This window comes from Zeugodacus cucurbitae, chromosome 5 (assembly GCF_028554725.1).
Source record: "Zeugodacus cucurbitae isolate PBARC_wt_2022May chromosome 5, idZeuCucr1.2, whole genome shotgun sequence".
Taxonomy (NCBI): Eukaryota; Metazoa; Arthropoda; class Insecta; order Diptera; family Tephritidae; genus Zeugodacus; species Zeugodacus cucurbitae.
Window position 1 is genome coordinate 60,480,325 of NC_071670.1, and position 22,886 is coordinate 60,503,210.

Sequence of the window (22,886 nt, forward strand, 5' to 3'; positions counted from 1 at the left end):
TTTTTTAATTAATTTTTTTTTATGTAAATAATTTTTTTATAATAAATTATTTTTATTTTTTTAAATTATTTTTTTTTTATTTAAATAATTTTTTTATTTTTTAATTTTTTTATAATAAATTATTTTTATTTTTTTTTTAATTATTTTTAATTTTTATTTCTTAATTAATATTTTTTTATTTAAATAATTTTTTTATAATAAATTATTTTTATTTTTTTAAATTAATTTTTTTTTGTAAAAATTTATTTTTATTTTTTTTAATTATTTGTATTTTTTTTTAATTAATTTTTTTTTATTTAAAAAATTTTTTTCTTTTTTAATTTTTTTATAATAAATTATTTTTATTTATTTTAATTATTTTTAATTTTTTTTTAATTAATTCTTTTTGATTAAATAATTTTTTTATTTTTTACTTTTTTTTTTATACTAAATTATTTTTATTTTTTTTTTAATTATTTTTAATTTTTTTTAAATTCATTTTTTTTTTAATAATTTTTTAGTTTTTATTATTTTTTTAATTTTTGTTTTTAAATTTTATTAATTTTATTTTAATTATTTTCTACTATTTTGCCTGCACTGCCGCCAAAACAGCTGATTACTTATGTATCACCTTCACTGCCTTTGTTTACATTTGCACTGTATACTGAAATGAAATTACATTGATGATCTCAAAGTTCAGCGTCGTCTGTATTATGTATGTCAACAGTGTTATATATGCACCCGAAACGTTGTGGAAACGGAACAAAACAAGTCTCAACCTTTAGACAATGTATAAGCAGCGAAGCCGTTGCGTTGATTAAGCGACGCTTTCTTCGTTTGTTTTCTTATTGCTTGTTGTTATTGTTGTTTTTAAGAAGTTTTATTCTATTTTTAAGTAATTTTAATTTCAACTTTCTTATGTTTGCATTCTTTAACACTTTTTACCGCTATGTATTATTATTATTATTTAAATTCTTGAAGAATTCTTCTTTCTTCATCTACACGCCAACAAGAGCTTTCACTTTGCACTGTTATTATGAAGACAGACAAACATTTGTCAATATATCAACTTTTTTATAGTAAGAACTCAACAAATTCTAGTCGAGCAACAACAATGTGTCCAATGACTGATGACTACTACAGGCTGACTGATGTTGACACCACAAATTCGTTTTGTGTTTTATTAAATTTTGTTTTTTATTGTTATTATTGTTGTTGTTATGCATTTATTAATGACAAATGTGCGCTGACTGCGACCAGACTTGGCAAGGGCCTTACACAAGTTTTTTGTTTGTTTTTTTGTAAAAAAAATTTTTTTTCGCATGCAACAATTTTTCACGCCACACACAAAGTTCACTGCAATTAACCTGCTCTGCGAACTTTGCACTTTCTCGGAGAAAAATTTGTGCTATTTACATATGATTTTGTGTAATTCACAATAGAAATATGCTTTCTTATAGAATGTGATTTCTATAGCGTTCTGCACTTTACGCTGGCAGCGTTACGTTACGGCATGAGACAACAGTTTTCGCAGAAGAATACACTGTAGTTGAAAAAAAAATAAATATTTGAAAAAGGAAATTATAAAAAAAAAATATTCCAAATAAAGTTAAAAAACTAGATTTATATGAACAACAAATGATATTCCCGTTATCAACACGCTTACGTATTAAAAAATTCCCGTTTTCAATTTAGCAATAATTTATTATTTTTTGCACCTTTTTTGCGTTGTGCGCCAGCATCTAGTCTAGTCACTTGGTATATTCTCGTAAATTTATTTCAACAACTCGTGGCACAACGCTAGCGCGTCTTACCGTTAGGGGAACTACGAACGTTTTGAATTAATTTTTGACTTGCACAATTTTTAACACGAAATTGATAAAAGCAAATCACACAACGTCAAAGCAGCGGCGAAAGAAGAAGCAGCAGCACCAACAAACAAGCAAAGACAGAAGAAAAAACAGAATGAAGCAAAAACACAAAAACAAAAACATTAACAAAAATCACCAAGCAAAAGCAAAAGTAAAAGCAAACAAAGGCAATAGAGCATTGCGATAGTGTCGTAAGCAACACGTAAAACACACACACACATATACACTCATGCGCTTTACTGTTGTTGTATACATATACTAATAATCAGCAATGGCGAGCTTTTCAATTTCTTCGCAGCATTTTCTTGCTGTCTGCGTGAGCGTAAAGTTTACAAAGAAATTCTTTGCACGACGCACACAGCATGAAGGTGCTCTCAGAACAGTCGCTCACACACGAACACACACACACTCACATACACTCGCTGATGAAACAAAGCCAAAAGTTGTTGAAAATAAACTAAGTGAAAATCTTCGAAATCAAACACAACGAGATAAATGTGTTATAAAGAGTGTATAAATAATGAAAAAAAAACGAAATTATTGCTATACCGAGTGAAACAAAGAAGCCAGAGTCGGTCGAATACTGGAAGCTTTTCACTCTACATACATATATGGATGTATAAATGAAGGTGTCCATTTTAGTGGTGTCAAAGTTTAGACCACAGTGCAATAATTTGTGACTCATCTCAATTATCGTAAACTGAAATTACAGCAAGTCCCACAATATGCAACGCTGACTTTGAAAAACTAACTCTTGATGATCCCAAACGCCTTAGATTCGAATGCATATATCACCTAATTTCCATTGAGGTTCCAGAGGTCGAATTGTTGGGAGGTAATATAATTTTGTCTTATTTGAGTTCTACATATAAAAGTTGACCCTAAAAAACGTAGCATACCTTTAGGCTTCAAGAGGTATATAGCTTTTGCTCAAATCAAAGACGGATAAGTGGTAATTTAAGGAGAAAGAACACCTTATCGGAAGTTAATCAAGGCTGCCTTGATGTCTAGGTCATAAAATGGAGAGCATTCTGTATATTCTGTGATAAATTGTGCTTTTCTTTTTTTTATCAGCCAACTCTTTTCTATGTTTTCTTGACTATTTATGTATAGGTATTCAGTCCAGTTGCTGTCTAGTCATCCGTTTTTTTTTTCGAAATAAAAATAATATTTTTTAATAAAATTCAGTATTTTAAAAAATAATTTTTTCCATTAAAATTTATTCCTTTTAATATTATTTTCTATTTTTTTTTAATAAAAATTTATTTTTATTTTTTGAAATTAATTTTTTTTTATAAAAAATTATTTTTTTATTTCTTTTCATTAATTTTTTTTTTTATAAAAAAATATTTTGTATTTTTTTTAATTAATTTTTTTTTCATTTAAATATATATATTTTATTTTATAATTTTTTTTTTATTTCTTGTTTTTACAATTTTTAATATTTTATTTATTTCAATTTATTTTCTTTTATTATTGCTTTTTCTGATTTCTTGCTTTAATGTAATACGTCAATAATGATTACTTCACAGAATTCGCATTTCGTCAGAGAGTACCTTTAGGTACGTCATGGTTTCAGCTACTTTTATGTTGGTCTTCCTCGTCGATGAAATAAATCTATAAAGTATTTTCATTAAAATGACAATTGACAATAATATTTAGAGGTCAAGAAACATAAATGAACTTAATATCACCGAAGAAGACAACAGTTCTAAACTAATCTAATTAAATCTTCCAAATTTAAACCATTCCCTATTCTTTCAACACCCACCCTAGTAAATACAAAAATCTTTGTGATTTCATAATTTACACATTTTCAATAGTAAAACACAATAAAATACAATTTCGCTCTCTCTGTGAGTGTATGCATAAGAATTCTCAATTCTTTATGTCTCGGGCCATGCTGAAGCTCTCTTTTATGAGTAAACAAATAAGTTAGTAAAAAAACGCAACAGAACACAATCAAAGAATCTTTAGTCAATTTATTGTAGTTGTTTATTGTAATGTGTATGCAATAATAACAACAAAGCGTGTATACAAAATCAGCTGTATTGATTGAGAGAAAGTACAGCAGGCGGCCGAGCAGCAACAAGGCATGCAAATCAAAAGCTGTGCACAGTGGGCGATTTTGGCAAAGTGGTGCATTAAATTTAATAAATCATAGTAAAACAATAATAATAATATTATTATTGATTATATTTAGAATTGAAAGAATGGAATTATTATCTTAAGTGGAGATAGTGAAATATTTTCATGTCCCAGAATTTTTAATAATAAAAAGTTTATTGATAAATCAAAACATTAAAATATAAAGAATCCTGAAGTGGTTTAAATCTTTTAGCAGTAATAAATAATTAAAACTTAATATATTTAATATATATTTTCTAAAAATATTTTGGATCTAGTCGAAATAGAACTCGAATTAATGAAAGCTAAAAATATTGTAACTCATCTATAGAAAAAGAGCATATTTGGTGTAGCGATAACAATATCTATCGATTTCTAATAATAATAATTCTCAACAACTTTTTTTAAGTTTTTGAAAGCAAGAGAATGATCTAGGAATTATTATTATTCATTACAGTAGTTTTACGAAATAACGAATATTCGTTTTAACGGAAACCGCCTATAACGAACAAGCAAATTTGTTACATTGAGTACCTTAAAGAACGAACATCTATGATTTGTAAGTACTCGGTTTAACGAACATCATGAAGAAGACATATGAAGAAAGAGAAAATAATATAATAAATAACATCGAACCAGAATTAAAAAAAAAAACTTAAAAACTTTCAAAAGAAATGTCCAAATTAAAAAAATTTTGAATTTTACAAAAAAGCTTAAAATTATTGATCAGCACCAAATAGAAGTATGAGTATGAGTATGGATTTGAATTGTTTTATTATGGTTTTTCATTTTTTAACAAATAATTAATAAAACAATTTATTAAACTGCAATTTACGGATATATAACTCATTTTTATTGATAAAAATACCTCTAAGTGAGTACTCGAATTAAATAAAAATTCGATGTAACGAACAGGCCTGACAATTAATGTGTTCGTTATTTCAAAAAACTACTGTATTTCGCTTAAATTTGTTATATAATAAGTTTTTAAAAATTTTCGAAAATATAGAAATTATTTTATTAGTATTGTGACATTGAAGAGAAAAAAAAAATAAAAATATTGCCTACATTTAGGAACATATCATAAAGATTGCTCAGAAAATGTTGTCTACATTTAGGGTATACTAAATATGTTAGGTATTGCACAGATTGTAAGAATTTAGTTTTATTTTAAATGAGAATTTCAGTGCTGCATATGATTTCAAAAATGATTTAGTAATTGCTTCGTGATCATATCTTGGGAGATCTTGGTATATATTATAAATTAAAATAAAAATTAAAAAATTATTTTATTTATTCACTTTTTTCTATTTTTAAACCTTTTTCAACCAATTTTGATATATGTAGATAAAAGCGAAGACTATATTATATACTTTTTTAATTCTACTGATTCAAAAAGGTCAAAACAAAGCCTTTGAAAATAAAAAAAAGCTCCAAAGCTGCAACGGAAACCTATTAGTATACCAAATATTAGTAAATATTTTGTTTTTAAAGTCAACAAAAGCCGCCTATTCTTGTGCCATCTGTTTTTGGTGCTGAGTGAGCAGTAAATGAGTACACATACACACACACACACACACATGCACAGAAAAACCAACTTAGCAGTTCATAATGATCCTCAAAAAGGCAAAAAACTGAACCACAATGTAAGCTTGTGCGCGAAAAGCAAACAAAAACAACAGCAAGCTAAAATAAAGAGAGTGTGGGTGCCATTATTCGTGGAGTGTATGTGCGTTTTGTGTTGGGAGCGCACGTTTCGTGTTGTTGCAACACTTTGTAGTACAACAAACACTACAACACACGAATATTATATGAACTTATGACGCAAACGCTTTGCATATTCGTTTGAGTACAAATTTTGAACACTATGTGGTCATGTTGTTATTGTTTTTGTTTTTTCTTTTTTTCTTTTGGTGGCGAAAACTTCCATAAAGGTAATATGATAGATGACATTGTGAAATTTCAATTGCAATATTTATGCATACACAATAATAGGCAATAATTCAAGGGAAATACCAATTGTTCAATATAATATTTTTTGAATTTTTTTCTTTTCAATTTTTGGATATTGGTATTTCAATTAATGTTGTTTCCAAGTAAAAAATAATTGTTTTTTTTTTGATTTTGAAGATTATATTTTTATTATTATTTTTTAACAATTTTAGCTTTATTTTTGGAATTTATTTAAAAAAAAAATATTTAATTTTATTTTTTATTTTAAATTTATTTCAAAAAAAGTTTATTTTAAATTTATTTTAAAAAATTTTTATTTTTAGTTTACTAAAAAAAAAATTGTTTTAAATTTCTTTAAAAAAAAATTATTTTAAATTTATTTCAAAAAAAAAATTATTTTTTTTAATTATTTTTTATTTATTAAATTTCTGAAATTGTTTTCTTTTTATATAATTTTTTGGATTAAATCTAGTAAAATATTTTTTTTATTATTGTTTGGATATTGGTATTTCAATCAGTATTGTTTCCAAGTAAGAAATATTTGTTTTTTATGTTGGTTTTTCGTATAAAATGTATTTTATTTTTTTTTTTATTTAACATTGTAGTATTACTTTGCACTGATTTTTTTCTTATTTTTTTAATTAAAAAAATATTGAAAATTCTGATTGTTTTTCAAATTTTTATATATTTTTTTTCAATTTTTTTTTTTTTCAATATTTTTTTAGTTTTTTTTGTGATTTAATTAATCCTCACTAACTTTCCGAAACTATTTTCAAAATATATGTTTCTTATTGCACACACCACACTTACAAGTACACACACCCCCGTGTCACTTGCTTTCTTCTCACACGCGCTCAACTTCCGCAATATGTGGTAAACAGCTGATATGCTTACGTTTCGTTTTCGAAATACGTGTATACACAATATACACAGACACACACGCCACTGAAACGTTTTTACCGTTCACATGTACGTATAAAATGTACGTACAACGTTTTGCCTTACAATAAACGTTCAACTTGCCGCGTGTCTTCGACCGTCTACTCGCGTCGCCAACAACGAATCGCGCGTTGTTTCGTACAAAACTGAAATGCTCGCCACCGCTTCTAGGCTTGCACACCCAAAGTAGTACACGCGCGCCGCGTACGCACACACACACACCCATACCAACTCGCCAACTAATATAGTGTAGTGACACACACGTACGCTCAGTTGGCTCTCATGGCAGCCTGTGCTTGTGCTCCATATAGTAAAACAGGCCTGTTTGTAAGCGGCATGTTTTGTTTTTTCGGGGTACTACTTGGGGCAATGCTGCCAATGACTGCTATGCACTACAATTGTTGTTGTTGTTGTTGTCATTTAAGTTTATTGTTGTTAGCGTCAGTTGTTGTTGCCATCGTAGCGTAGCACGCGGCCAACTTGTTGTTGACTTGTCTACCTCATTGCACACGTTGGCGCTCGCGTTGATTGTGGCCGACTTGGAATTTGTCGATTCCGCTGTCAAGTTTGCGGTTGAGCAACATTGCTGTCAATTGTTTTTTTTTTTTTTTTGTTTTTGGTAGTGTGTAGTTATTAATTTTTTATGTTTATTTTTTTCACTATTTTTTTTTTATAATTTTTTATTTTATTTATTTTTTATTATTTTTCTCTTTTTTGTAGTTGTTGTTGTGCACTCCAAAAATATGCTTCTATGCAGGAGACCAAAACAACATGCAAATACAATTTTATCAGCTATCAATATAAAGCTTTTTTTCAAATAGCTACACATAAACATACATACACACACATAGTATGAGCATATAAATATATATATATATATATATATATTAGTGCCTCAATCTCTTAGCAAATAGCTGCGACAATCATCAGTCAATTAGTCATAGACGAATTTGCGAATTTTCAGTTAGTTCACTCGCATTGCTTGTTTGTGTGTGTGAGTGTATGTGTTTGTCAGTCAACAACAGCAAATAAAAAGTGTGTTATTTTCAAACATTTCTCTATTTCAATTTTGTAGCACATAGTAGTGCATACATTTGTACATATATACATATGTATGTTGGTATTTACTCTTCATGTGTCATTTTCTATTCACTCACTGAGCTATCAGATACAATATGAATAGATGCTATTTTCAAAACAAATTGATTGCACACTTTTGTCGGTAAATAGCTAGTAAGAACATGCAGTACAGTGTGTCTAAAAAATATGCGTATAAAAATATATGATTTTTTTCTAAAAAATGTTCAAATTCTTTGAAAAGTACTCCAAACAGGTTCCACTCCATGTAGACTATAACAAATTTACGTATACGTAACATTTAAATGTAGAAGCAGCTCGAATGAAAAATCGGTGTGATTATGGAACATTATTTTATGAGCGTCCCAGGAATGTTATCTCCATTTGACGATAGTTCTACCAGAGATATGATGGAAATGGCAACCAAAAGCCGTATGAAATTGTTCTTGAATATCGCGTTTTTATCAGCAGAGAACGCCTAAACATAATGCTGGTAGAAATTTTGTCGAGTGGAGGTGACACTGGAGAAGATTTTTGTCAACGAAAGAGAAAAATACTTGCTTCACTACCTTATTCGTCAGTCACAAATTATCATTATTAACGATTCTTAGACCTAGAGAACTTTAACATAATATTATTCGTCGCTTAATACATATAGACTGTTTATAATTAAAAGAAATTATTTGGATAAGTAGTATCTTAGCTTATGTCTTTATGACTAAAAATTTAATTTTTTAACAATTCCGATTGAATTTAATATTAATATGGCCCTGTAATCTCAATGAATTAAGTATATATATTAAATATTTTATTGTTGTAGGAGCATAAAATATTCTTCACATATTTTTGGAAATGCTGCCCACTTGACAGTCCTTTATCAGAAAAAATTATTTGTGCGCTCCAGTTACATAGCTCAACGAATTAGGTTTTATAAGTTTTTAATCCTCTAACAATCATAACCTTATTATATATGATTCCACATGAGAATGGTTCCATATAAAGGAATACATATCAGTGAGAAACATTTTGGACCCCTTCATCTAGTAATGTCCAGAAACCATTACATTAAATACAAAGATCTCAGCAAACCTTTATGGGGATAGTCAGTTCGTGATTTCACTGGTATTCGTCTTTAAAAACCCTTATGTAAACCCAAACAAAAGACTATGGCTCAAAAACTTAATCAACAAAGCCGTATATAAAGACTGCCCTAGATATTAAAGGTGAATCTTGTGGAGAGAATACAATGAGTAGTGGAGATGCAGCAAGTTCATTATACTTGAGCTAAATAAACGTCTTTACAAACGAGATATGCAGCTTCTGAAGTTTTTTCGTATTGATCTCAAGTCTTCCAGTACTATATATTAATTCTTGATTTATTAAAGCAATTTGTCCATATCGATGTATTTGAAGCTGGACTTTCTCAAACGATTTTCATAATAAAATATTTCCCTCTAGTAAGAGAGTATTTCGTAAATATTCGTTGACATTCGGAAAACAGCTGATTATTGAGCTCAGAAATGAATGTCAGCGCGCTCTCTTTGTCAACAATTTTGTTACATACTTTAGGCACATGGTGTATGCTATAGAGGTGTAAAAATAAATGCACGTCGAAGTAACTTATACAAATGCTCGATATATAGTATCATAAAGATATCGCTTTTATTTTCCAAAGTATTTACGCAATTGACTGATTTACATACATATATTCTTTTTTCCAATACTCTCTCATGGCACTCATGTACATGTACATGTACATGCGCCGAGACATATGTACATCTCTTCACATATCGGCATAAATGATTTTATTTCACATTGTCTATACATTGATCTCTCTGTCACTAGAGCGTCATAGTTCAGTGCCATTTATCTCAACTGTTGCTGACTGCAAACACACGAAGACACTCATACGCACGAGTGTGTTACAAGTGAAGCGAAGTGTCTTCTACCTCAACTGTGGGCGTGAGCGTACGCGTGTGTCTGGCGACACTGCCACGAGTCTTATTGCGTAAATGACCCTCAGGCAGATGTCGTTGAGCTAAATGCCCTCAACACAAGTCAGATAGATTTTAATTATTTTCTGTTTACACACTCTAACACAAATACAAACATACAAAAACATATATAAGCTAATATGCGAATATAGTAATATAATAGAATCTATTTGCGAACCATTGTCACATGTTGCAAGCGGTGTCAAGTGATATTAGCGCACTTTTTCAAAGTATGTGAGTCGGTTTATAAAAATGTTGATTTGATATGTCTGTGATTTCTATTTCTATTTTATTTTATTTTCCATATTCTTTTTTTGTAATGTAATTTGCTTTGCACACAATCTTTATGCGCGTATGTATGTGGTGTAGGTGGCGCCGTTTTGCCTATTAATGCACACACACATACATAAACAAATAGTGAAGTATATCTTTGTGCGTTCATATCTACTCTATACACTTTTGAAAAGGTCAAGACTGGATCCACACTATTCGGTACATTTGCATACTAATGCGGGATGAAGTGTATAAGTGAATGAAAAAAAATCAAATCAAAGACAAACACTGAATATGACTAGCGATTGAGGTCATATTTTGAAGGTCTTTACAATATGGAGAGCGCCGTCGACAAGACAAGAGCTGACCTTTGTTGGAGGAAACAGATGTGAGTATGTAGCAAACAATTGGTTGGTGGCACGCGGTTATTGGTGTTGGATGGTAGCCAAAACAATAATATAACAATAAGATCATAATTGAATGAAGAATATAAAACAAAATAAAATAAAATAAAATAAAATAAAATAAAATAAAATAAAATAAAATAAAATAAAATAAAATAAAATAAAATAAAATAAAGTAAAATAAAATAAAATAAAATAAAATAAAATAAAATAAAATAAAATAAAATAAAATAAAATAAAATAAAATAAAATAAAATAAAATAAAATAAAATAAAATAAAATAAAATAAAATAAAATAAAATAAAATAAAATAAAATAAAATAAAATAAAATAAAATAAAATAAAATAAAATAAAATAAAATAAAATAAAATAAAATAAAATAAAATAAAATAAAATAAAATAAAATAAAATAAAATAAAATAAAATAAAATAAAATAAAATAAAATAAAATAAAATAAAATAAAGTAAAATAAAATAAAATAAAATAAAATAAAACAAATAAAATAAAATAAAATAAAATAAAATAAAATAAAATAAAATAAAATAAAATAAAATAAAATAAAACAAATAAAATAAAATAAAATAAAATAAAATAAAATAAAATAAAATAAAATAAAATAAAATAAAATAAAATAAAATAAAATAAAATAAAATAAAATAAAACAAATAAAATAAAATAAAATAAAATAAAATAAAGTAAAATAAAATAAAATAAAATAAAATAAAATAAAACAAATAAAATAAAATAAAATAAAGTAAAATAAAATAAAATAAAATATAAAATAAAGTAAAATAAAATAAAGTAAATTAAATAATTTTTTTTTTCGCGGGAGAGGGGGTGGAAAATGCCTACCGCATCATCAAAGCTGTCGTCGCAGCAATTGTATGTGCCACTCGCAGGCCACTAAAAACCCCCCCTCTAGGGAACCGTCGCCCACCCTGGAACCGCTTTCGCATTACTTCAGGGTGGCGTTCCATTTTTCTCATAGAGAGACTTACGTCTGCGCACCTGCGTCCAGGTCCCGCTTTTTGTTATGTAGCAGATTAGCTATGTATTTCTGGATAATATTCCAGTTTTCGCTGCTCACCAACATGACGCTGACTATATTGTCCGCGTTTATTGGCCCAACCAGGTCCTCGACGGCTGTGCGTTCCTGTTGCCAATGCACACATTTAAAGAATGTGTGTTCAGTATCATCTTCTGTCGCGTCGTTGTATAGGCAGGACGGCTCTTCGACTTTTCCCATTCTGTGGAGATACTTTTTAAAGTATCCGTGCCCAGATAGCAGCTGTGTTGTGAAGTAGTCCACTTCTCCAAATTTGCGGCTTGTCCATGAGTTTAGTCCTTTATGAGTCTGGCCGTCCATTTGCCGCGGCTATCATTTTCCCATCTTCGTTGCCATGCTAATATTGTATCCTTCTTTATTTGTTCTATAGCGCTCTTGTTGTTTTGACATACTGTCTTTAGTTCCCACAGCTTTTTTCTTTTATATGCTAGGAGGTCAATTGGGACGTTTCCGCTTATAACTAATATTGCGTCACCTGGCACTGTCCGATAGGCTGATGCTCTGAGGGCTGCGGTGCGATGCACTCTAGCCAGTAATTTACGCCGATTTTCCCTTTTTAATACGTCTGCCCAAACCTCTGCTCCATATAATAAGACGCTAGTGGTTGTCGACATTAGGAGCTTTCTCTTTTCTGGGGTGGGCCCTCCTATGTTCGCCATTAGTCTGCTAAGCTGGGATGTTATTTTCGCTGCCTTCCCTGCGGCGTGCTGGATTTGTGCCCAGAAAGTTAGTCAGGGGTCCAGTCTTACACCTAGGTAGTTCACTGATTTTCGTGTCCTCAGAGTGTCCGTAGTAGTTTGCATACTAATTTCTAATGGGATGTGCTTATTTGTCAACAGTAGTAGCTCTGTTTTTTCTGTTGCCAGTTGGAGGTTATGTGAGTCAAGCCATGCTTGCGTCCATATCATGACCTGATTCAACTTTCTCCGGGCTTCTTCTGTGTCTCGGGCTATAATTACTGCTGCGATGTTGTCTGCGTAGCCAATTAAGAACGATTCATCTCGATTCATTTCGAGTTTGAGTATATCGTCGTAACTAATGTTCGACAGGTCTGGGCTGCTCCTGGCGTGACCGCTATTTGTCGGGATCCCTCTTTTGTCTGGTATACGAGTTTTCGGTTGCTAAGATAAAATAAAATAAAAAAATATATATGAAATAAAATAAAATAAAATAATATAAAATAAAATAATAAAAAAATAAAATAAAATAAAATAAATAAAATAATCAAAAATCGGTAAAATAAAATAAAATAAAATAAAATAAAATAAAAATAAAATAAAAATTAAAATTAAAATTAAAATTAAAAATTAAAATTAAAAATTAAAATTAAAATTAAAATTAAAATTAAAATTAAAATTAAAATTAAAATTAAAATTAAAATTAAAATTAAAATTAAAATTAAAATTAAAATTAAAATTAAAATTAAAATTAAAATTAAAATTAAAATTAAAATTAAAATTAAAATTAAAATTAAAATTAAAATTAAAATTAAAATTAAAATTAAAATTAAAATTAAAATTAAAATTAAAATTAAAAATTAAAATTAAAATTAAAATTAAAATTAAAATTAAAATTAAAAATTAAAATTAAAATTAAAATTAAAAATTAAAATTAAAATTAAAATTAAAATTAAAATTAAAATTAAAATTAAAATTAAAATTAAAATTAAAATTAAAATTAAAATTACAATTAAAATTAAAATTAAAATTAAAATTAAAATTAAAATTAAAATTAAAATTAAAATTAAAATTAAAATTAAAATTAAAATTAAAATTAAAATTAAAATTAAAATAAAAGTAAAAGTAAAAGTAAAAGTAAAAATAAAAATAAAAATAAAAATGAAAATGAAAATGAAAATGAAAATGAAAATGAAAATGAAAATAAAAATAAAATAATAAAAAAAAAATAAAATGAAATAAAATAACAAATAAAATAAATGAAATAATGATGAATAGGTATATGGGGACTTAGAGCATTCATGGACCGATTTCATCCAATTTCACCACAAAACTATAGTATAACTAATATTAAACGAAACACTGGGAACTCATAGATGGTATCTGGAGCCTAGAAAAGTACTTCAGATTTTTCAAAAAAAACCAAATTATATAAGATATAAATTACTAATAAACTAAAAATAATGCCATATTCATTTAGAAATTTCCATCTAAAGCACAAGGGTTCTGTGGAATACCTCGCATGTGATTTTCAATGGAAATTTAAGTGATTAATCACTATAAATCACAGTGTATTTGCGTCCCACAGCGGCAAACCCCATCAATGCTATTACAACTAATTTGATAGCAAAGTGCAAATGCAAAGCAAATTATTGTAATTTATTTATACAAAAATAATAATAAATTAAAAGCAGATTGAAAAATAAATAAGCTAAACAAATGAAACTGAACTGCGTGAGACTGCCAATTTTAACACACGCCTCATCTCGATACCCTTGCAAATAAACAAACGAATGTGTTTGCAAGTCGGCATCTTTAATCACACATACTCGCTCTATATTTGCTCTTCTCTAATTCCACATTGCACTTCTTTCTAAACAAAAGCGAATGCGATTATGTGCGATGTATTTCAAAGTTTATTTGCTTCAATCTACAAAAGCGACGACAGCAAAAATCACGCGAAATACAGTAGAAAGATAAGCAAATGCAACAGTAAATAAACGAGCGTATAACAATTATAAACAAATATGCATAAGTACACATACAATTATAGCGTAGAATCTCATTACCGAGAAAACAGATGCCGATAAGCTTTGAGCTGCTCCTATATAGTATGTATGAATATATATATATATATATATAGTAGTTTGCTACTTGCTTATATTTATTTTTTCACTTCGATTTCATTGTAATATATAGCAAACCGGTCGTCCTTCTAGTCTGCTTTTTATTCAGTGATGGCTCTAACTTATATAAAATGGTTACTTCAAAAAGTATTTAAATGTATATGATTGGCAGCTTGAAGTTCGATAAAAAGCTCTCAATTTTACTAACAGTTTCCACTTGATTATTTAAGGAGTTACATTGGTTTTGCAGGGTAAAAAAATGCATATTTTCTATATTTTTTTTCTATGTAAAATATATTTTTTTTAATTCAAACTTTTATCTGTCTTATAGATACATATGTATAATATTTAAAGAATAATTTCTAAAATTTTCAAAACAAAAAATAATTAGACCTCCTCCATTGTGACGTTATTTCCCGTGATCCCACGGAAAAAGGTGCGTCCGCGTTGGCAGCATAACTCCTGACAGGAAAAAAACAAAAAAAAAAATAATTGTTTTAGGTAAGACCATAAAGTACTGCTTGAACAAAAGAAAGACAAAAAAATAAAAATTGGAATTTTGGCAGACATTTTTCCAAAAAAAAATAAAAATTTCGGTCAAATTAGCTTGACATTTTTTTTTAATAGTTGTAACTGAAAAAAATGAGTAAATTGTATCTCGAACATCTGTGCAAAATTTCATCAAGATCGGTTGAGTAATTTTCGAGAATATTTGACAACCGACTTTGAAAACACGGTTCCGAGAAAAACGCGTTTAAAGTTTTGAGTAACAATAATACCTGACTTGAAGCGCACACCTTCCACAGGTTTTATCTCCGAAACTATTATTCGGATCGACTTAAAACTTTAGGATAATATTCTAGGGATGATGTAGAAATTAATAAGCAAAAAAATAAAAAATCGATTTTTTGAACCCACGAAACCCATGTAACCCCTTAAAGTCAACCACTAATTGAAATGCTCAATAATAATACTAATGATGTAGCATTATTATCGATCATTACAGACATTTCGATTGGTTATAAGAAATTTTCTCTTATCAAAATACATCCAGAGAATAAGTAGCAATTGAAAAAATCTCTTCCTTAATTTAAAAATTCTCTTGATCTACGATTGAAACCATGAACCAATAATTCTTACTATAACACCTAGTTCCCAAATATACAGATTCCTACACTCTCATTTCGAAAATATTAGATTAGTAGAAAAGAAAACAATAGAGATTTTTCTGAGCGAATGACAACCGGGTTCAATATTTTGAAAATCTCAGCTGTCAAAACATACCATTCGTTCTATTTGTTGTTGAAGCAGGTGTTTTGAGAGATGTTGACTGTGATGTTTGAAAATTCGTGCTGAAGTCTGAAAACTAGGCGACTTTGTGTTGTTGCTTTACATTGTCTGTATTTATCGAGTATAACTTTACATGAAACACATCTACAATCAATGGGGAAACGATGGAAGTCTCCACGACTTGAAACTTACTATCCATTTTACATACCAGAATTTCTATAGACACCACTATATCTCTATCTATCTATTAGCCAAATGTACATTTTGTTATACTATACTCTGGGTTCCAAAACTGTTCACCTGTTTAAGATAGTTTCACAAAAGTACTCTTGTATCCCATTTCGAATCTAAAAAGTTTGGTTTCGTTGAAAATACAGTCGAATCACGTCTTCTGTCAAGTAACATAGACCATCATAACTGGGTGTGATTAAATATTTGTACTAAGAGTTGGTTTGAGAGAACATATTATAGCGGGTTTCCTTTCTCACGTTAAGCTATCGTTTGCTATCAAGTTGAACACCTAGTCGCCTAAGTGTGGAACGATTGATACAGATAAAATATTGTCGCCGCGGATGTTCTGAAAGTTTCAAAGGTCCATACGTCCAAGATCTTCTCTATTGAAGTGACAGCATTAGTGTACAGAAACGATTAAATTTGTTTTACTTACCGAGGCATAGTAGAACAACGACCGATTCATCTTTAATTTTTTTTTACTTCATATATGGGTTTCAGCTATCTTTGATGCAAAAAAAATATTTTTATTCTTTGGGAATCACATTTATAATCATTTCGGCAGAAATACAATTTACTGTTAACAGCCCGAGTAACACATGATTTTTTTTACCGAAAAACAGTTATGTATATGCTAACTAAAAATAGACGTATGCGACACACCTCAATAAAGTGCCGACAAAAAATATAAAAACAAAAAATCGCAACAACAATTTCACCGCCAACAAACACAAACACGCCTATCAAAAGTCGAGTGCATATACATACAGACATATTTATATGCCAAATAAGAGCAAGAATTCGGCGAAAAAGAAATTACACCAAAGTGCACAAACTGTTTCATCAGCTAAATAAATATAACACAGGTTATGTACATATATACTGACTTATACATATATATAGATATACATACATAGATACATATGTAAATGTGTAGCTGAGAGTGTGTGTAAATATTTGCCAGCAATTACATTAATAGCCGGTCGAGTAAAGATGGCAAAAAAAAAATCATAGAAAACAGGAAGAAAACACAACAAATGAAATCAAAACAAAAACCGTGAAAACAAAACTTGAAAGAGTCGGAAACGTATGCGGCAAATAGCATTTTATTTGCAAATATGTTTTCAAATAATTAAGCCCGTTACAACTATTATGCAAATATTGGCGTTTGGTATTAATTGGCATGGCTTAACGTTCGAGGCAACTGGTTGTTGAGTTCATTTCAAGTTTAATGTACTTTTCCACGCGGGTACACTACATTTAAGCTCACTTGTTATCTTGCTAATATATCTCACAATATTAAGCGATATATGCGGACTAAACCCCCCCGTATTTTTGAAAAACCTAAAATTAGGTATATGGGAGCTAGGGGAAATTATGAACCGATTTTAATCATTTTTGCTACACAGACTCACTATTAGAATAAAAAGATTTCCTCTGAATTAAATTTAAATATCTGAGAGATTTTCCGATATATTCGGTGAAAAATTAGCTTAAGGTACTGAGTTCTTCATATTCGATATCCGGGGCATTGAAAAGTTATAGTTAGATTTCGACAATTTTATCACAAGTGATGCCAAGGATCTTATACAGGTTTGTGTAAAGTTTTATTTCGCTATCTTCATTGGTTCCTTATGTACATATATCTTATAATGTGAAGGAATAAGATGGAGTTCAAAATTGAGTTACTTGGGAAGTTGTCGTGGTTGTGTACCCGATTACATCCATTTTCCACACGTGTCATCAGGGTGTCAAGAAAATATTATATACCGAATTTCATTGAAATCTGTCGAGTAGTTCCTGAAATATAGTTTTTGACATAAGTGGGCGATGACACGCCCATTTTCTATTTTGTAAAAAAGATCTGAGTGCAGCTCCCTTCTGCTATTTCTTCTGTAAAATTTAGTGTTTCTGACTTTTTTCGTTAGTGAGTTAACTAACGCACTTTTAGTAATTTTCAACCTAACCTTTGTATGGGAGGTGGGGCGTGATTATTATTCGATTTCTTTCATTTTTGGACTGTATAAGGAAACGGCTAAAAGAAACGACTGCAGAAAGTTTGGTTTATATAGCTTTATTGGTCTGCGAGATATATATAAATAACCGATTTCGGGGCGGGGCCACGCCCACTTACCAAAAGAATTACATACAAATATTTCTTTTATGGCTTAGTTATGACACTTTACCCGTTATAAGAAGAAAAAACATATTTTGAAAGAATTATGTACCGAATACTACATCAACCGAGGAGGTTTTGGACTGACCGAGAGAACACTCTAGACAGCCAATATTTTAGTACTAGCCTTAATAAAAATCGCATATGGAAATCTAACTTGAATAATAAAATAACTAAGCATACAGAGCAGATCAGACGATAGAAAAAAGATCAGAACGATAAGTAACTTAGGAGCCCACTATAATTTTCCCTCTAAAATATATATAAGATTTGACATTTTTTTTATCTAAATACTTAATTTTTTATTTGTATAATTTTAATTTAATAAATATTTTTATTTCTAATATTTTTTTATTTATAATATTTTTCGTGTTAATATGCAAAATTCATTAATAACCTAGATGCGTTTGCACGGTCTTTTTGGAGGAATATTTTTACGCACTTTCCACATCACCAGATCCAAACTGGCAAGTGCATCTTCCACACTATCGTGACCGTCTTCGCTGCATTGAATATCGCGCTTTAGATATTTCTTCGCCAAGTTTTTCAGCGAATGACGATATGGAAACCCAGATGGGTGTGGGAACTCATATGCCGTATCGACGACTTTTTTGTGTACAATCCGCAACACACGTAAATCATTTTCCAAACTATGACCAATGAGTATAGTATCGGCGTCGATCAATTGCAACAAATCCTGTTGAACTTCGACTAGAGTCTTAAGGTTTCTGTTATGAACCTGGCATAAGTCACTCGGCTTTACACCCGAGAAGCGTGTACAGTAATCAACAATTTCGGCTGTGGGACGCACAAAATGGTCGTAGACCACTTGACCATCATAGTCAACCAGGGATATCTTGGCCACTTCGAGTCCACGACCGGTATAACACATCTCACAATCTAACGCATACACTTTGCTCCTGCCTGCCGATTTAACAGAGGGTGGTGGTGTATGTAGAAAATCAGTATATGGTCCATTTGGACCTCCCGTAAAGCCGTTCCACACGTGCACGATATTACGTGTGCAACCTTCTGAGCCTCTGCTACCCGCACAACAAGCATATTGTCCGTTTATGAATTTACCCCAATGGTAGATACAGTTGTCCGTAGTTAAATATTTTCCCGATTCGTTAACGTAGAAGGGACTATCACAACGTACGCAAAAACGTTGTCCGAATCCGTCCACCTCATGGGTACATAAACGTAGTAGATCAATGCGCCTACGTGCACGCACATGAATATCAATACAGCCTTCGACATAACTCGGCACTGGATAGCCATATTTGCGCAACGCACACGGTTTCATGATATGTCGACGCAGGCGACGAGCGAAATCGGCTTCAGATATATTAAGTTTGTTATACAATGGCGACTCCTTGTTAGCGAGCTGGAGTACCTCCAGAAGTGTTGTTATTAGTTGCGTCTCTTCTTGGCGCTGCTCTTCCTCTCGTAGCTCCTCTTCCTGTTCTAACTCTTCCCGCTTCCGAAGTGCTTCTTGTTGCCATGTGAGTACATTTTGTTGCACTCGTATATCCTCTATTTGGTTCGCAATTTCTTCTTGCTGAAAAAGAAGCTCTCTTTCTTGACACCTAAGTGCTTCTTGTCTTTGCTCCAAGACACACCGTTGTTGATTTGTTGTCAACGGTGTTGATTCCTGATTCAAGTCAACTTGACCGGGTGTGGTTTTGGTAACAACCAAGATATTCTTTACAAGTGAAAGTAATTCTTCTTCGGCATTTTTGTAGTTCATTGCTGAATACTTATCCATTTTTCAAGTTTTGGTATTTTGGGAAACTGTAGATTGAAAATTGTTTACTTTTTCAGATGTTTTGCACTATTTAGTTGATAGTTGATTTAGTAGATAGCTTTTTCAGCGTTTGTAATTCTTTTCCACAAGAAGGTGTTGCGACCAAAGTAGAAGCGATACTGTAGTTACGAAAGGATTTTCGCACCTTTTATAGGTGATTCGCGGTCATTACACTTACCTTGCAGGTAGCCAAAGTTTGATCAGCTCCTTCGGCTCATCGCTTTTTTTTTTATTTTTCCAAGAATTTACTCCGTTTTCACCTTTGTATGATCGTGTAACATAATCCTTTTATGTTAATCTATTGTTTTTCCTTGCACCATGGCGTAATTTTTACCTGAAATCCGTTACCTTTTTACTGCAAGCGCTTAAAGTGTTTTGTTTGATTTCAAAATTTCCACGAATATTTTCAATATTTTTGTTTTTGATTTGTATTTTGTGTGTGGATTTTAGAAAAATTGCATAAAATATGTTTTTATGGAATAATGTATTAATTAAGAAATAATATTAACTTTAATGAATTATTTTTAATTCAAAAAATATTTCGAAACTAACTTCAGTATTAAAAGAAAATATTTTGAAGTTGATTAAATATTTAAATTTCATAAATATTTTCTTGATGAAGATGAGAAAATATATATTCTAACACAAGATAGCGGCTCTAATCTAATACGTGTTTCGTTAATTTTTAGAAGTGATTTTTGAATCTGTTTCAAAATTCATAAATTGTATGCATATTTCATAAAATGAAATTAGTATGGAATTGAATAACTTGAAGTTTCATATAAAGTGGAATTTTCAAAACGAAGAAACAAACTAATTTAGTTATAAGAATATGTATATTTATTTGCCCAAAGTCCGAAGGGGTTTAATACAGCCAAGCGAGCTTTCAAACGTTCAAAAATATATAAAACAAGTAAGGAAAGGCTAAGTTCGGGTGCAACCGAACATTTTATATCCTCGCAATTTATTGTTGTAATTTTATAAGGATAACACAATTCGACCCATATATTCGGCATAAAGTTCAATAGAATAACGAAAATCATTATAAATAGTATATGGAGACTGAGGTAATTTTATATTACCTATAATTAGGTATATGGGAATCTGGGGGAAGTTATGACCAGATTTTAACCATTTTTGGTACAGAGACAAACTGTTATAAGAAAAAAACTCAGAGGGAATGAATTACATTAAAATATCTGAGAGATTTACCTATATTTTTACCATTAGCCACTAAGTTCTTCAGGGGCCTTGAAAAGTCATGGTCCGATTTTGACAAATTTTCCAGAAGTGATGTCACAGCCCAAATACAGTATTTGTGTAAAGTTTTATCCCGCTCTTCATTGGTTCCTAATGTATATATTATAAAGTGAACGAATCAGAAGAATTCAAAATTGAGTTATTTGGGAAGTAGGCGTGGTTGTGAACCGAACCGCCGATATTCCACCCGTGTCATCAGGGTGTCAAGAAAGTGTTGAGATATGGTTTTTAACCCATAAGTGGGCGACGTCACTCCCATTTTCCATTTTGCAAAAAAATCTCACTGTAGCTTCTTTCTGCTATTTCTTCTGTAAAATTTTGTATTTCTGACGTTTTTCGTTAGTGAGTTAACGCCCTTTTAGTCATTTTCAACATAACCTTTGTATGGGAGGTGGATGTGGTTATTATCCGATTTCTTTCATTTTTGGACTGTATAAGAAATGGCTAAAAGAAACGACTGCAGAAAGTTTGGTTTATATAGCTTTATTGGTTTGCGAGTTATATACAAAAAACCTATTTGGGGGCGGGGTCACGCTCACTTCCAAAAAAAAAATACATCCAAATATGCCCCTCCCTAATGCGATCCTATGTTCCAAACTTTATTTTCATAACTTTATTTATGGCTTAGTTATGTATAGGTTTTCGGTATTTGTTTGTGGGCGTGGCAGTGGACCGATTTTGTTCATCTTCGAAAGCTCCTCATGGTGTCAAGGAATATGTGTTCCAAGTTTCATCAAGATATCTTAATTTTTACTCAAGTTATGCTTGCACGGACAGACGGACGGACAGACATCCGGATTTCAACTCCACTTGTCCTGATCATTTATATATACATATATAACCCCATATCTAACTCTTTTATTTCTTGATGACACAAACAACCGTTATGTAAACAAAACTATAATACTTTGTGCAAGATGTTGCGAGAGTATAATAAGAAATGAAAGCTTAGTTTGAGTTTGTAATGAAAATTTTATACTCTAGCAATTTATTTTTATTAAGAGATAACACACAATTTATCATAATGTTCACTAGAATAACGAAAACCATTAAGTATGGTATATAGCGGTTGGGGTGATTCCTGGACAGATTTCACACATTCTCGCCTCCAAGCTACATTATGTCTACGATTACACGTTCATTTTCTTCTTTTCTGCTAAGATATGTACCTCACATATTAACCGATATATACGGTATAAATATTAGGTATGTGGGGAAGTTTTGTTAAGAAAGAAAATGTAAGAAATTAGACACAGGCACTGAGGTCTTCATGTGCGAAATAGGGGCATTTGAAAAGTTATAGTCCGATTTTGACCATTTTTTAAATGAACGACGTCACATCTACAACGCAGCATTTGTACAAAGTTGTATACCATTATCTTCATTGATACCTTATTTATACATGCCAAAGTGAACGGTGAACGTATCTGACGTGGTAAACCACGAATTCTCCCATTTTCAATCCATAGCATCAAGGTATCAAGAAAATATCAATGTGAAAAGAAATCCTCTGTCAGTGCAAAGCTTTATCAGTGCCATAAAGTTTCCATTAAACTTTTAGGTCCCTTATATGTTGAATAACAGCAAAATTAAACCCACAAAAAGAAATATAATTTCTTTAAGCATTTAAAGCA

The 22,886-nt window shown here is 30.2% G+C and overlaps 2 protein-coding genes across 7 annotated transcripts in view; both read right to left on the minus strand.

The window, feature by feature from the left end:
- LOC105219502 (transcription factor mef2A) overlaps window positions 1–7,017 on the minus strand; it is a 112,779-nt gene extending 105,762 nt beyond the window's left edge. The window contains exons 1-2 of one of the 6 annotated variants that reach the window (XM_054232182.1): window positions 1,698–2,590; window positions 611–1,522 (exon numbers count right to left, since the gene is read on the minus strand). The gene's annotated coding sequence lies outside the window, so the exon portion shown is untranslated. Of the gene's footprint in view, window positions 1–599; window positions 1,523–1,645; window positions 2,591–6,824 lie in introns of those variants that run through there. The other 5 variants (XM_054232181.1, XM_054232180.1, XM_029045105.2 and 2 more) reach the window with 5 other exon arrangements.
- Window positions 7,018–18,559: 11,542 nt separating this feature from the next.
- Window positions 18,560–20,256, minus strand: LOC105219503 (putative exonuclease GOR). Its single transcript, XM_011195679.2, has one exon. It carries the CDS (start codon window positions 19,951–19,953, stop codon window positions 18,583–18,585), a length of 1,371 nt encoding a protein of 456 aa, XP_011193981.2. The 5' UTR covers window positions 19,954–20,256; the 3' UTR covers window positions 18,560–18,582.
- Between the last annotated feature and the right edge of the window lie 2,630 nt (window positions 20,257–22,886).